Source organism: Carettochelys insculpta, chromosome 6, assembly GCF_033958435.1.
Source record: "Carettochelys insculpta isolate YL-2023 chromosome 6, ASM3395843v1, whole genome shotgun sequence".
Lineage (NCBI taxonomy): Eukaryota > Metazoa > Chordata > Testudines > Carettochelyidae > Carettochelys > Carettochelys insculpta.
In genome coordinates, this window is record NC_134142.1 from 105,293,115 (window position 1) to 105,310,184 (window position 17,070).

Sequence of the window (17,070 nt, forward strand, 5' to 3'; positions counted from 1 at the left end):
CCTTTCGATTTGGGAGCGAGAGAGACTAGGAGTCTATCCGTTTTCCGGAAGGACTTGGTCCTGTCTACATAGAAGGCTAGCGCCCTCCTCACGTCCAGGAGGTGTAGGCGCGCCTCTTTGTTAGAGTTATGAGGCTTTGGATAAAACGAGGGTAAAACAATAGGTTCGTTAATGTGAAACTCAGAAGAAACCTTGGGAACAAAGGCTGGATGCAGCCGTATGGTTACCGCCTCCTTGGAAAAAACAGTGCAGGGTGGCGTTGCCATCACTGCCGCAAGCTCGCTCACCCTGCGAGCTGACGTAATTGCGAGAAGAATGGTCGTCTTTATCGTAAGGAGGCGGAGGGAAACTGTGGCCAAGGGCTCGAACGGTGGTCCCGTTAGCACGTTAAGCACCAGGTCCAAGTTCCACGAAGGTGGAAGCGGTTTCCGAGGGGGGTATAGGTTTACCAACCCTTTGAGGAACCTGGTAACCATGGGATGGGCGAACACCGTGTGCCCTTCCTCCTCGTGTCTGAACGCCGAAATGGCGGTGAGGTGGACCTTTAACGAGGATAGTGAGAGTCCTCCTCTCTTGAGGTCCAGTAAATACTCTAATATTACAGGTATAGGCACCGAAAGGGGGGCCAGCTGTTTGGTAGAACACGAAGCCGTGAAGCGAGTCCATTTCTGCTTGTAGGTCTTCCTGGTGGAAGTCCTCCTGCTACTTTCTAGGACTTGCTGCACTTCCTCCGTGCATGTGCTCTCTAGGGAGCTGAGCCATGGATTAACCACGCTTGTAGTCGCAGGCCTTGGGGGTGCGGATGCACTATGGACCCCTGGGCTTGCGTGAGCAGATCCGGCACCACTGGAAGAGGCATCGGTGGACGGTCCGACATGCGCAGGAGTAGGGGGAACCATTGCTGTCGATCCCACGTTGGGACTATCAGGATCATTCGGGCTCCTTCCCTCCTGGCTTTCCGCAAGACTTTCTGAATCAGCACTGTGGGAGGAAAAGCGTAAAGCAGGGGGCCCCTCCACGAGATCGCGAACGCATCCCCCAGGGACCCCCGTCCCAGTCCTGCCCTGGAACAGAATCGTGGGCACTTCTTGTTGTGTTGAGTGGCAAACAGGTCTATCTGGGGAAAGCCCCATGCGTGGAAAATTGGTCGTAGCAGATCGGGACGGATCTGCCACTCGTGCGTGAGTGCAAAACGCCTGCTCAGCTGGTCTGCCTTCACATTGTGAGCGCCTGGTAAGTACGAGGCTTTCAAGATTATATTGTTGGCGATGCACCAGTTCCATAACCGGACTGCTTCCGCACATAAGGCACGGGACCGAGCTCCTCCTTGCCGGTTTATATAAAACATGGTGGAGGTATTGTCTGTACTGATCCCGACAACTTTGCCTTGTATATGGTCTCGAAAGTGTCTGCAGGCGTTGAACACTGCTCTGAGCTCCAGTATATTTATGTGCAGTGACTGCTCCGTGGAGGACCACAGCCCTTGAGTCACCTCTTCGCCCATGTGTGCTCCCCACCCTATGAGGGAGGCATCTGTAGTAAGAAAAACCGATATTTGTGGTTGGTGGAAGGGTACCCCGGTTAGCAAGTTCTTGGGGTTTACCCACCATTGCAGGGATTTGCGCACCTCTGCTGTGGGCGACACCACCCTGTGAACGGTGTGTGCTGCCGGTTTGTATACGCTCGCCAGCCAGTGCTGCATGCTGTGCATGTGTAACCTGGTCTTCTGTACTACAAACGTCGCCGCTGCCATGTGGCCCAGCAGCTGTAAGCACGTCAGGACCGGCACCGTAGGGCTGAAGGTGATGAGCTGCACGAGGGAGCCGATGGCCCGAAAGCGAGTCTCTGGTAGATATACTCTCGCTGTAATAGAATTTATGCGTGCCCCTATGAACTCTATGTCCTGTGTGGGGTCTATCTTTGATTTTGCCAGATTGATAACCAGGCCGAGCGAAGAGAACGTGCCTGCTGTGACGCGTATCATGCGTAGTACCTCCTCCTTCGAGGCCCCTTTGAGTAGGCAGTCGTCCAGATACGGGAATATAAATACCCCCTGTCTGTGCAGGTAGGCTGACACCACTGCCAAGGTCTTGATGAAGACTCTGGAGGCCGAGGAGAGGCCAAACGGTAGGACCTTGTATTGAAAATGTTCTTTGCCTACTGTGAACCGGAGGAATCGCCGGTGAGCCGGATGGATAGTTATGTGAAAATACGCATCTTGTAAATCGAGGGCTGCGAACCAATCTCCATCGTCTAGTGCCGTAAGGATGGAGGCGATTGTGATCATCCGAAAGCGTTGCTTGCGCACGTACCGGTTGAGGCCTCGAAGATCTAAGATGGGCCTCCAGCCTCCTGTTTTTTTCTCCGTGAGGAAGTACCTCGAGTAGAACCCTTTTCCTTGCAGTTGCTCTGGCACTCTTTCCACTGCCCCTATGAGCATGAGATGGTCTACCTCCTGCTTGAGCCTCGCTACGTGGGAGGCCTCCTGGAGGTGGGGCCTGGGTGGAGGTCGTGGCGGTTGGGAGCGACTGGAAGGGGATGGCGTACCCTGTGGCTATGATCTCCAGCACCCATTTGTCTGTGGTGATCCTTTGCCACTGGTCGTAGAATGGTCAGAGGCGATGGTGGAATAGCCGCTTCGGATGACCTTGTGCGATGGTAGTGATGGCGCAGCCCTGGATCTGTGTGTCAAACTTGTGGCCTTTGGCCCTGCCCCAAGGACGCACGGCTCTGTTGTGAACGTCGCCTGGGAGTTCTGTACTGCTGGTGCTGTTGATGTCGCCCTTGCTCGTAACCCCTGTGGTACTGGGGACTCTGTTGCTGGTACTGGCACCGTCTTTGTTGAGGGTAGTACTTTTTCTTTCTGTATGGAGGGGTGTAAATCCCCAGGGTCCTAAGTGTGGCTCTTGAATCTTTACTGGAATGAAGGACCGAGTCAGTTGATTCAGCAAACAGCTTCTGCGAGTCGAAGGGAAGATCGACTATCTTTGCCTGAAGATCCCTCGGTATACCCGAAGTCTGGAGCCAGGACTCCCTTCGCATCACCACTGCCGTAGCTGTGGAACGTGCTGCTGTGTCCGCAACATCCAGGGCGATCTGAACTCCCGTCCTCGAGGCCGCGTAGCCTTCTTGCACGATGGCCTTGAGCACCGGTTTCTTGTCCTCTGGAAGCGAGTCCATGAGGGAGGTTAACCTAGTCTAGTTGTCGAAATTATGGTTCGCTAAATGCGCTGCGTAATTTGCCATTCGCAACAGTAGAGTGGAGGAGGAGTAGACCTTTCTGCCGAACAGCTCTCGCTTCTTGGCATCTTTGTCTGTTCCCCCTGTCTTGAATTGAGATGTCTTTGATCTTTGTTGCGACGACTCCACCACCAAGGAATTTGGTTGTGGGTGGCTGAACAGGAACTCCATGCCCTTCGCCGGCATGAAGTATTTCTTATCCGCTCTCTTGTGGACAGGCGGAATAGTCGCAGGGGTCTGCCATATCGTAGTGGCGGACTCCAAGATTGCTTCGTCAAGCGGTATTGCTATTCTGGAGGAGGCCGGAGGTCTCAGATTTTTGAGGAGCTTATGGTGTTTCTCTTGCACCTCTGCTGTCTGGATGCCTTGCGTGAAGGCCACCCTCTTAAACAGCTCTTGAAACTGTTTGAGATCGTCTGGAGGATGGACATCCCCCGGGGCCGTAGCCTCGTCCGGGGAGGAGAGCGAGGAACCACTGGGGTACGCCTCTCTGGACCCTTCTGGTTCCTGTTGGTGATGGTACACCCTCTCGCTAGAGGCTTGCGAGGGAAAATCTCGGGGTTCCATAACCAGTCCCCCCTGAGATACTTGAGTCTCTGTCCCCGTTTGCGACTGCCCTCGGGGATACGAGATCGTCTGTGGGGATCTTTCCCTGGTAGATTGCCGGTGGTGTCTATGCCCCGCGTGATAGGGGCGACCATGGCAGTATAGGCACTGTTCTTGGGAAGGTGACCTAGACCACTCCCTTGGTGCTTACCCTCTGCGTCTGGGGGAGCGAGATCGTCGAGAGATCTGGGACACTGGAGAGAGCGATTTTGGATAGTATTCCAGCAGCTCAAACCCCAGGAAAGGTGAAGGTGGTCCCAGCCAGGGCGAGGCGGGTTGTAAAAATGGAGACGGGGGCTCCGGGTAGGCTAGGGGGGACCCCTGCCTTCTGGTTGGAGTCTGCAGCATAAGCGGAGGGCTGAAAGAAAGCAACTCCGCAGCCCTGTCTGGAGAGGGGCTGCGGTGCCTCGTTTTGTGTGCACCCTTCCCCCTCCCTTGAGGAGGTAACTCCGCCCCCTGGCGTGTAGGGGATCTCGGCCCCGTCCGCGCCGTGCTCGGCACGCTCATGGGCGGTGCCGCACAGGCGGTGTCCTCTGGTGCCTGCAGGCTGCGTGCCTGCGCGCTCTGCACCGCCGGTTCCCCGGGGGTTGGTGCCGCTGCCTGCGGTGCTGCCGGTACCGGCGCTTGTTTAGCCGCCGCCCTGCCTGCGATGCGGGGCGGCTGTTTGATTATTGGAGACTGAGCCGCTTCCATGTGGCTCTCCGTGCCGCCGCCGATCAGCTGTTGCTGTGGCTGGGGGCTGCACGCTCCTCCCGTCCCGCTCGCTGTTGCTGCCGGCAGGGATCGGGCTGGGGAGGCTTTCCTCCGTTTTTGCGCTGATGGGGTGAGGGAGGCGGCTGTCCTTTTATGGGCCCTGGAGGGTCCCTCCTGCTGCGGCCGCTCCGGCACGTCTGGCTGGAGGGCCTTGTCGAAGAGCAGCATTTTAAGCCGCATCTCCCTGTCCTTCCTTGCTCTGGCTGTTAGTTTTGCACAGAAGGAGCATTTCTGCGTGACATGGGACTCCCCCAGGCACCTTATGCAGAGACTGTGCCCATCAGACGCTGGCATTGCCTCTCAGCAGGACTCACATTTCTTAAATCCTGAAGAGGACAGTGTTGGTGAGTCTTTCAGTTGTTAATGGGTAGTTAGCACCTTCTCTGTGCTGTTTTTCCCCTTCTCCGATAGCTTGCCGCGGCAGGAGGGCTGATGGCCCTAGGCTCCTGGCCTCCGGTGTTCCGCTTGTTACTGGGACTGGACTGAATGCCGTCCCGCTTGTTGTTTTTTTTTTTTTTTGAAAAATAACAACTGGCTAACTTGCAGTAGCCTAAGAACTTGAAAAGTTTAAAGAAAAAACAGTTAAAACCATTGAATACGCTAACTTGGCCTTAGCCTAGTTCGGATTCCGTCTGCAGCTGACGGTGGTTAAGAGGAACTGGCGGGGACCGGATCGCGCACGTGGCCAGGAGCGTGCAAGGGAGCGGCGCGCGCCGGCGCATGCGCAGTCCGGCAAAAACTGCTTGGAAGATCCGATCTGCGGCGCCGGGCGAGCCCGACACCTATTGTGGAGCACCCACGGGGACACTCGAAGAAGAATTTCCCCTTCTTTTAACTGTATCTATCCAAACACAAATATGCAAAAAAACAGATTTAATTAAGGCAGCATACATGTCTCTGCGGAAGGGCTGTTTTGGTTTTCTCTTTTTTTTATTCGGAAGGAGATGTTATTTTCTGAGGTGAAGGTGAATAGACAGAAGAGGAAATAGGAGGAGCAGAAAACTGGAATTGACAGTTTGCATAATCAATTATAGATTTGCACTAGAATTCCAGAAGAGAAATATTAACAATTTTAATACGCATTTAATTAAAAAAACCCACAATTTGATTCCTCTTCCCACAAGTCACATATTTGTCTCCTTCACTCAATATTACCATGTTGGTGAAATTTCTTAAGTTTCCTCTAATATCTAAGGCTCTGATCCTAAAAAAAAATTACTTCCTGTGGGCAGACCTGTGTGGGCGCCTAGCCCGCAACTTACTTCACAATATAGAGTAAGTTTCAGGACCACTAAAACAGACCTATTTCTTATCAGACTATCATTTTTCAGAAGACAGAGAACAGAGAAATGCACGTGTGCACCCAAGATGAAAGCATTTTTAAGTTACAGATAATATAAATATTCAGCATGCCACCTGCCTACACACCCTGGCTTTCATGTAATTTTCACAGATTACGAAGAAACAAGGCGAATCCTGTGTGCCAAGGTTAATTTTAGTTCTGCTTTGTTAGACATATTGTATATCCTAAGTACTCAGAAATCCAGTAACATTGCATTTCATGTGTGTTACATTACAACATGACCCATATACACTCATCCCACATTACATGAGCACAATTGGCTCCCAACTTTCTGCTCGTAGGTGAAAACTCATAAGGAGGACACTAAATTACCATTAAAAGAAATGTAAAAATCTCTGATTGGTTCCTAGTGCTCCTAACTCAGCAAAGGAATGGCAGCAGGTGGTGCTGCTTTTGAAAGGAAAGTGAACCTCGGGTTTGGGGGGTGGGGGGGGATTGCAGAGGGTTAAAGGCTGGGGGCAGTTTGGGGCCATGAGTGCAAGGGAGGGTTACAATTTGGTGGCGGCTCTGGTGGAGGAGGTGGCAGCTTGTTTCTCCAGGCTCCAGCAGCAATAGCTGGTGCAGTGGGCTCGGGGGTTCAGGAACCAGGCCCGGGTGGGTGTTGGGAGTGGGCCGGGCGAGTGTTGGGACCAGGCCGGGTAGGAGTGCATGGGGAGTTGCTGCAGGGAGAGTGTTGGAGTGGGGCGGCTGGGGCTGCAGATCTCCCTGCCCCCCAGCCCAGGACCCTGCAGCTGGCTCCACTCCAGCCACAGGTCTGTGGGTCTGGCCGCTCCACAGCCACGGACCCCACAGCTGGAGCTGAGACAGCCATGGGGCTGCAGGTTTCCCGACCCCCCGGCCAGGGAACCCGCAGCTGGCTCATATAAGTGGGGGAAGTTCAGTCACATAGTGAGTGTATGTCCCTCATTTTAGTGAGTACTCGTAAGTAAAGTACTCTTTAAATGAGTGATGAGTGTACAAGTATTGTTGGAATAAAGAATTTCTCTCTCTTTCTCTAGTTTACAAGTAGAAAACAAAAGCTTAAACCTTGTAATCTATTTTGTCCAGGAATAAGAAAGAACCTTAAGAATTAGTCTTTGCATTTTAACTCTTAAATTTTGAAAAAATTCAGCTCCAAGTTTTAAGAAAACATCCAATACGATCAAATATACACATATTCCTGTGTCTTCTCTTTTCAGTGCATGATGAAAATGGAAACACAATTTAAGAAATGTTTTCATCAATATCATTCTGTCTCTTCTACCATTCAAAGGACATATTGGAAAGTGTTTTACTGCACTGGATAGAGAAAATTAATAGTAGCCATTGAATACTATCTTAATTTGGTAGCATTCTGCTTGGTTCACAAAAAATTATCTGACATTTGTTTCTCTCTACTTTGAGAGCACCATAATTAACTATTTAAAGGCTGGCTTGTTCCTTACCTTTTTGTGTCTCCTTTCTGGACTTTTACCCAGTGCTGCACTTGAGCCATGTTGTTTTTCCTTTCTGCATGTTTACCTGGATTTGCTCTGGGAACAAACCCTTTTTTATAGAAACCAGTACCATTCTGCTCCACTGGGCCAGCAGTCATGTTTAATGAACTAGGGAGTGCCCCATTCTTCTCAACCAGCTGAGGCTGGGCTAGTTGGGGCCGAGACACACTTGTAAAATCTGGAAACTTATCAACTTCTCCTGATGTTAATGGATGCTTGGATTTTCCTCTCTTAGCTTCTATAATTTCTTTCTTGATAACATAACATTCCTCATCTTCTCTTTCTTTTATCTCTTCATGCTTTTCATGTCCAAATGTCTCAGTTGCTTTCTGATAACTTTCTTTTGTACCAGCTATATCCTCTTTTGCATGATCTGTGCAGGAATCCACATGGTTAGCTTGCAGAACAGCTTGCCGATCCATTTTTTCTGTTTCTCTGAAATAAAAATATGTGCTTGATGTGAATATCACTTCAATAATGTAACCAAAAGAAGCCCATAAATTCTCTCTTTTCAGCTGGTGATTACATTTCAGAGATGTTTGACTCAAGATAGGAATGGGTGAGAATCCTTTGTTCCTCCATTTATACAAACTATACTAGGAAAGCATCAAACATACCTAATTCGCTGCACTTCGATAAAAAATAGTTATCCTTAATGATTGAAAGGAAAATACTGATAGTACCACACCCTGTTCAACTTACAGGGGTGGGGAGGGAAGAAGTTATAGACTATTAAGAAAATTCCCAGGACAGGAAAATAGCTGCCACATGACACAAGCTTTTCTATGTGAAAGCTGGGGAAAATTCTTTTAGAAGTATTTTTATAAGCTCCAAGAATAAACCATTTCTGATACAGATGATTTGGTCATCTCCAGAGGAAAAGAAGTCCCATTGGAGGTAAAAGACATCATTCCAACCTGCTTCAGTTTCAACGTTAAATTTTCCGAAAAACTCTCCACAAGACTACCACAGATAAAGTTGTTAAATATATCATTTTAAATACTTTAGGCATTTTGTTTTTTTACTAAATCTTGCCAAACCCCCAAATTAGAATATCTTTCGAGATTAGTTATTATTTTCAAAGCATTATGAAAGTGTTAGGTACTACTATGGTTGCGGGCAGGTAGTGTTGATAGCCCAACTTCTTTTGTAATATTTGTCATAAGCATCTCTACCCAATTTAATCCTCTGTGGCAGTTTATTAAGATGTCACTAATCTCTAAGTAGCACTTCACTTTCTGAAAATTGCCCTGATGTCTAATTGCCTTCTAAGTTTCCATTGGCACATTTATACTCCCCATAAATAAGTTTTGCATGAATAAATCTGTCCCACCTCTGAATAAATTAATTTTGTCTTACAATGTCTATATCATCAAATAAATCTCAATAACACCATGTGCCTGAAGCTCTGGCCTCTCTTCTTCTTCCCACTTGTACTTCCTAATTTTTCTCTTCACACTGCTGCTGTCTTCATCCCCAAAGACCAGCCTCACATGTTTAAAGAATAAAGACTGACAGTTTAAATAAAATAGCACAGTTTGAATAAACAAACAGCTCTGCAATTATAGTCTAAGCAAACTGAAGACAGGAATGAATAATGAAAGATTCTACCTTGTCCACTGCAAACATTGTTAAATAACCATCACTAACTGAAAGAGCACCATCTAAAGCAACTGGAGTTGGGGGCATGAATACTTTTCTGATAAAATGTCTGCATTTTCATCTTTAAGAGTTACAAGTGTCATCTAATAACTCTCATAGCTATATTTTCAGTCTTGTGCATAGTTACAATTTACATGATACTAACTTCTTGGAATTTATCTCAGCAATTTTTGTTTATCTTGACAGCTTATGGCTACACAGAGACAAAAGACCAGCAGTATGGCCAAGGCTATTCCAGGCAACCTTATTAAGATTCGATGGCTTGAGATGCAGCCTAAAAGTCTGTGTAGACACTCCCCAGCTGGGCCTTTTAACAGCACAGTTCTCCTTTTGGGTATTTACTGGATTGTGTCCTATGGGATGGGGAGGAGACACAGTGCTGGCCAGTACCTGAGGTCTCAGCCCAGGGACTCTAAGAGCAGTTACTTGCTGTCACTTCCCTTTAATAAAACTACCTTCAATTTCCTGGGCCACTTGCCTACAGCACTAGCTTTCATCAATGGTTCAACCTTAGCTCAGGGCTCTTCTGTTTTCAGGCTCAGGAACCAATATGGAGCTCCTTCTCTCTACCCGCAATCCTGCCGGCACTGAGCTGTCCCGTATGATGGAAATCCTTTCGGCCAGCCAGGAGCACCACTTGCCTCCCTGTGTCTCCAGCCAGGAACTGACTCACTCTGGGGCTGCAGCTTCTTTCACTATACCCTTTTTGGTGCTGATTGGCTGTTTCCTGAATAGTCTCTCTAGGCTGCTTGGAGGACTGCTCCAATTCTGGGGTAGGTGTGACTGGATCTGGAGGCATTCATCAGAGGGTCTCTGGATCTGGTTCACCCCATTATAGGTTCAAATAAAGACATCCGTTTTTTTTATTTTTTGAAACTGCTTTTCAGATAGAATTACACAAGTAAACATTTTCTGAATATTAATTCCACCAAACAAATATTATCCTACCTTCACCCTCTTTTATTCATTCACAACTTGGATCAGTATCTAAAATTTGAAGGACCTCCCTGATATTTTTCTTTTCAATTATTCCTAGTCTTAATTTATAAAGAACATACATCACTGGCATCAGCACATAACTAAAACCAAAATCACCACTTTGGAGCTAGATTCCAGAGCAAAAGATTAATAACTGGTAGGTATCTGTTATATTTTTTAAAGTAATCTCATTACAGGGTACAGGTCTGGCCACTGCTATGACTACCTCTGACAATAATTAACCTGAAAATAGAAAGGTTCTGGAATTCAAGGTTATCCTTCATTTATTGCTTTGACAGTTCTGCCAAGAGCAAGCACTACATGCAGTACTTCTGAGAAATTGCACTTGGAAATTTTAATCCCCAAAGACTAAGGATCAAGAACAGGATAAACCATAAGTATGAAGAGTTCTCTTTTCTGAATGAATATAAGAAAAGGATACTTTCTTGAAGAGGGTGACAATCAGGGTATCCCTCATTTCACTGGGTATCTCCTCTTTTATCCAGATTTTAAGAATGAGCAGCTAAAGGGGCCAGAATAGCTCTGATCCACCATTTTTTAAGATTTCAGCAGGGATCCCATCTGGATGTGCTGCCTTGTTCTTCATCTGCTTAATGACTTTGTATGCCTCATGAAAATGTGGAGGGTCTTCTAGCTCATGCCTAGGAGGCCATTGTGGAATTTGCTCCAGGACTTCATCTGCAACCATGGAGTTACAGTTGGGAAATTTTTCAAAATGTTCTTTCCAGCAAAAATTGATGGCTTCATTGTCCTTCAGAAGTGTGGTTCCATCCTTAGAGTAAAGTGGATTCATGTTATAACAAGCCAGTCCATAAAAAGAATCATGGAATCACAGAATCATAGACTTCTAGGGCTGGAAGGGATCTCAGGAGGTCATCTAGTCCAGGGCCCTGCCCAAAGCAGGATCAACCCCAACTAAATCATCCCAGCCAGGACCATGTCAAGCCTGGACGTAAAAACTTCTAGGGATGAAGATTCCACCACCTCTCTCAGTAATGCATTCCAGTGCTTCACCACCCTCCTGGTGTGAAATATTTTTTCCTAATATGTAACCCACACCTCTCCCTCTGTAACTTCACACCATTGCTCCTTGTTCTGCCATCAGCCACTGCTGTGAACACCTCTTTAGAGCCCCCCTTCAGGAAGTTGAAGGCTGCTAGCAAATTACCCCTCAGTCTTCTCTTCTGAAAACTAAATAAACCTAAATCCCTCAGCCTCTCCTTGCGGGTCATGTGCTCCAGCTCCTTAGTCATCTTCATTGACCTCCACTGAACCTGCTCCAATGTGTCCACATCCTTCCTATAAGCGCCTTAATGACAATGAAAAAAACATGTGAGTTGTGAGTGTTCACGATGCTGGACTTCTTGTACCTTCTCAGTCCACCATTTGTTCTTGAGTTCTCTGGTTTTACATTGGCCTTTCACCTTCACCTTGGCATGGGCTTCTATCTTTGTATTATAATTTATGTCATTCTGTCAAGCTCAAATTGCAATTCTCTTCTCATTCATGAATTGCTCCCTTTCAACATAATTCTCTCAAACCAATCCTAATGTTGTCTGGTTTGTTAGCTATGGTTTCGTCACAGGCATTGACTATTACTGCTTTCAGCTGGCTCCAGCGTTCCTTGATTTCTTCTGGAAACTCTAATGGAGGCTTTTCTTCTAAGACTGCTTGGAAGAGGTCATGCTTAATGGGATCATTCAGATACTGAATCTTCAACTTGTGCCTGACCTGCTTCTTTTGTAACCTCCATTTTGGGGGTGAGGGGAGGAGTATTAATTTTCATTGTGGATCAAATGAAGCAATGATCAGTCTAGCAATCATGGGCACTGGTCTGTGTTCTTGTGAGAAGATGGGATAAACGAGCAGTTTGGTCTTTTTGATGTTGAGTGTGAGACCCAGACATGTATAAGCATCTGCAAACATGTTCTGGATAGTGTGAAGATCTTTCTCACAATGGGCAGAAACTGCATAGTTACAAGGATACTGAAGTTCCACAATAGACAGTGTGGAAATCTTATTCTTAGCTTTCAGTCTGCTAGGCCTGTACAGCTCTCCATCCATTCCATAAAAGATCGATGGCAATAAAAACAGCAAACATGGTTGGCGCAATGATGCAGCCCTGTTTGACTCCAGTTTGTACATTGAAAGATCCACTCTGGAAGCTATTATTACTCAGAACAGTTGCTTTTATGTTGTCGTAAAGCAACTTGAGGACAATGATATATTTATCAGGCTATCCAATCATCAGGGGTACAATCAAGAGGGCATGGCAATTCACTGAATCAGGAACTTTAGTTAGATTAATGAAAACAGTAGACAGTGGTCAGTTTTGCTCCCGACACTCTTCTTACAGCTGCTGATGTTTCAGCTATTAAAATCAACAGAGAAGTAATGGAGAATTTAGACCGTTTCCTCTGCTTTAGAAGTCATCTCTCACCCAAAGCAGATGTTGATGCAGAAATCCAACACCATCTGAGCTGTGCCAGTGCAGCCTCTCTTTGTTTACAGTACAGAGTTTTTGAAGATTACAATATTCAAACAGACACCAAGCTTCTTGTTTATCAAGCTGTTATTCTCCCAACTTTCTTGTATAGATCTGACATCTGGATAACCTATAGACATCACTTGAAGATCCTTGAGAGGCATCACCAATGCTGCCTCTACAAGATCTTGAAGGTGAAATGGGAAGACACATGCACCACCATGTGTGTTCTGGAAGAGGCAAAGACCACCAGGATTGAAGCAATGATCATTCATCAGCAACTCCACTGAATCTGTTCATGTCGTCTGGATGCCAGACCATTGCCTCCCAAAACAGGTCTTGTTCTCTCAGCTGAAAGAAGGGGACCATAAGGTACAGGGCCAACAGAAGTGTAATAAGGACTTGCTGAAGGATAACTTAAACAAGTGCAATATTGACACACACGGGAGACACTTGCCCAGGATTGCTCAAAAAATGGAGAGAAGTAATACCCAATGGTCCCCAGCATTTTAAACTTGCCTGCAGACAAGCTGAGGAGGATAAGAGACACAGGAGGAAAAGGAGACTTGCTTTTAGTCATAGTCAACTGCCTCCTACCATACTTGGAAACATCTGTCCTCACTGCACTAGAATTTGTGGTTCAAAAATATGCCTTATCTGCCACTTGAGCATCCACAGCTCCCATGGAAAATTATTATACTTGATAATGAGCGATCACCATGATCATCAAGAAAAGAAACAAACTGCCACATTCAAAATGTGGGAAAGTAGTAAAAGTACCAAATTTTAATAACAGGGAAACACAAGAAGCACCTAAATACCAACAATTTTTGTTTGATTTAGTCCTTCCCTCACCCACAAACCCTAAATTAGACAGGGTAGGTGTCAGGGATTAGAGATTATCTTCTTGTGTCTCACATGGTCCTTTATTCTATGCTTTATAATGAAAAAGACCATACTACACAATTTCAGAAACTTAAAGCCTCTTCATGGTAAAGCATCCACACACATCAGTCAGAGCCCTCCAAGGAGTTTTTTACTTTTAAAAATTACAGGGAAAAAACAACAGGGTGCTAACTATTATACACCCTTGATATGAACATTGAGAGTAGTTCCTTTAAGATGGCATAATATTAACATCACAAAAATACAGACAGTGTGAGATAATCTTAATTTACTACTCTTGTAGCATTCATTGTATTTTCTTATCTACTCCCTACATAGAAAGAATTTTCTTAAAATGGATTATTACTTTTTGTCTATTTATGTCCCATTTGAGCCAAAAAAGAATTTTCTCTGGCTTCTGAGAACACTTCAACTGCTAACTCCTCATCCCCACTTCTTTTGAAGTTTATTGCTCAGTGATTGTATTTTCCTAGACTGCAGAATTTCAGTACTTCAGAAATTAGCTTTAGAAACACCAGCACCTAGGATCTGAGGTCATAAAGTATGATTCCACACTGCTAGATATTTAACTTCAAGCATATCCATTCCCAAAAATTTTACAAAATGCAATGTTAAAAAGTCAATACTAGTTCTCAAAATGTATCAACACACTAACATTCCACAATTAAAATGCAGGTTAATAAATATATTTGACCGTCTTTTAGTTTGGTTTTTACTCTCTACTCTTGAATACAGGTTCAACCTTTCTCATCCAGCACACATGGGACCTGACTGGTGATGGGCAAAAGAATTTGCTGGACAATGGGAGGTCATATTTTGTAGCATATTACCAAACTTCCATTTCTTACTGGGCTCTTAGAAGACATTTAGGGGAAAATTACAGCTAAATAACAGCACAGAACATGGAGAGCCAGGGCTGGTGGCTGTAAACACATTTTACGGGACCATGGGAAACTTGGCCACACCCGTGATAAATGGTCATCCAGGTAACTACAATCATGCTGGATTATGAAGTTTGCCAGACAAGAGGGTTCTGGGTTAGAGAGAGAGGTTCAACCTGTACTTCTCTTAAAAAATTTAAAATAATATCCTCATTCCACTTCTCTCCAAAATCTTTTCTGTTGTTTTGAGAACTTGCTTCATTTCTGGGGGCTTCCTCGCACAGAGATGTAGTGTGCAGCAAGCCAGGATGTGAACAAATCTGTTGTGCAAAGTCAGTGTATGGACCCTGCTACACCAGACTAAAAGCTCCTCAGTGTGCTTTGACATACTGCACTTCATGGATCTTTTAGAGTGCAGTAACAAGGTCCACACAGTGATTTAGTGTACAGCAGGCTGGTGTGCTACAGATTCACTCACATCCTGCTTGCTGCACCCTACATCTTCATAGGGATAAGCCCTAGTGCTTTCTTTGCACACCAGCATCACTGATGCTGCCAAAACAATTTTGAATATGAGGGCTTTTTTACTTTGTGCTGCATAGCTTTTTGAGAAAAACTTTTAGCTGATTTTTGAGAAAAACTTTTAGCTACAAGTTAATAACATGTTGAACTTGCCTCTTCACCGACGAGCATGTTTGTATAAGAGCAGCTTGATTCATGGCATGGATCCAGCCATTCATGTCTTCATGTGTATCTGCACTGAAATAGTATGTGCGCATCCCTGAATGCTCCGCCTGAGATCCAATAACAGAACTCTTATTACAAATGTATGCCCTCATCCCTGTGTGAACAGCCTATAAAAGCAAAAGACAAACACAATTCAGACAAAGTTATTATTCTGAGCCTAAAATTTATTATAACTTCAGTAGTTACCTTAGGAAAAAAAGTTAAGATTTTTCGCAGTATCTGGCTCTTTTATTCAAAACAGAAGGTATCACACTACAATAACTCCTGTAGTGTGGCAAACGTTGAGTTTAATGGAACTTAGTAATTTATTTTAGATCAGATGGTACTGTGTAATTTTTTTCTTTTTCATGCCATTAAAATAATACAGTAGGGTCTCAACATTCATGGGGGTTCTGTGTTGGGAACCCTCGCAAATGTTGAATTTCGGGAATATGGCAGCTCTCAGCTGCCAGCACTCCCTGCCCAGGGCCCAGGTGGAAGCAGCGGCTGCAGGCACTGCTGCCCAAAGCCCTGGGGCAAGCAGCAGCTGCTGGCACTCCATGCCCCGGCACCCCGGGAAGCGGCTGCTCCGGCCACTTGTGAATAATCGAATTCACGAACCTTAGGTTTACAAATACTGAGACCCCACTGTATTCCAGAATTCTGTTGTTTTTCATACCAATAAGAGCTATTAATTTGATTCCTATCTTATATGATTCATTTCATTTGCTAGGAATACACCACAAAACAAACTTATGGTTTGTGTGGTTTTTTTCCAAAAATTGCTTAAGTGAACCAATTTTCCTAGAACACTTCATGAAGCAATCTGCTTAAAAGAAGCACAACACAAATTTTAACATACATGTTTTTAAACTGTCATTTTATAAATAATTGATTTAGATGTTAAGAACTTAGGTTAAAATAAACTTTAAAAACAATAAATTAGTTGCAAAAACATTAGTTTGATGATAAAGATAGCAACATTTATTTAATTACTAAAGCACATGGTACTCTATTTGAAATGCTATTACATACATAAAGCTTTCACAAGCCATGTCAAAACCAAAACTATTTGATATATTTAGATATATGAATCTGCCAGCAGCTAAGTATTAAATTTTAATCATGTGGCATTTCTATTATTCTTATGTTCATAATTTTATACAAACTTGTGATTTTTATTATGCTAGTCCAGTTATGTTTTTTCAGATTTTATCCACAGTCCCATAAAAATATGGTACATACATTACTAAATCTTATCAGCTGCTCTTTCCTGAAACAACCTACAACATTTTGTCTCTCTTAGTTTACAAATCCAGTTCAAAAGTCGACAACCAGAACTCATCTGCTACTGTTAACAGAATTACATGCAACTGACAGCCATTCACAGAATCATAAGTGAAATCAGAAATTTTTTAAGTTCCTGCTATTCTAGTCAGTACTTCAAATATTAGATATTTTGGTTTTATTTGGTTATTCTTTTTAACCAAAGAAACCAAGACTCTCCCTTTTTTGTTGCACTTACAAGCACTGGAACTCTGACTATAGACTCCATTCAGTTTGTAGGCACATGGAGTGAATATTTTGAGTGCATTAGTAATTTAACTGTTTTTGAACAAACTACAGCTAGTATAATAAACAGATACTAACTACACAAAAGCATTCTGAAACGAAACAGTTCTTCACTCACACATACATAACATATATAAAACAATCATGCTTTCATTTTGAAAGCTACGTTCCACATTTAAACTCTAGTTGGACTTTTGTTTTGATGGAATCTTCCCCTCCTTGTTATTCTACACTGAAAAATAACTGATCATACATGGCTTTAGAAATACACACTATTTTGACAAATCATAATGTTCAATCTTGTGTGATGCTTCCTACATAATCTCAGTTATATACTGTTTATTTGCTAAGTTATTGATAACATCTGACTCTGACTTCAACCTGGTGCAAATTTATTCTAGA

The 17,070-nt window shown here is 44.6% G+C and overlaps 1 protein-coding gene across 4 annotated transcripts in view; it reads right to left on the reverse strand.

Moving 5' to 3' along the window:
* The window catches only part of PLEKHA7 (pleckstrin homology domain containing A7), a 252,758-nt gene that overhangs the window by 66,442 nt on the left and 169,246 nt on the right, over nucleotides 1–17,070 (reverse strand). For all 4 annotated transcript variants that reach the window (XM_074997733.1, XM_074997731.1, XM_074997730.1 and 1 more), the window contains 2 exons: nucleotides 15,046–15,224; nucleotides 7,387–7,872 (listed from right to left, as the gene is read on the reverse strand). In XM_074997733.1, coding sequence (XP_074853834.1) covers nucleotides 7,387–7,872; nucleotides 15,046–15,224 — 665 coding nt within the window. The remainder of the gene's footprint in view (nucleotides 1–7,386; nucleotides 7,873–15,045; nucleotides 15,225–17,070) is intronic.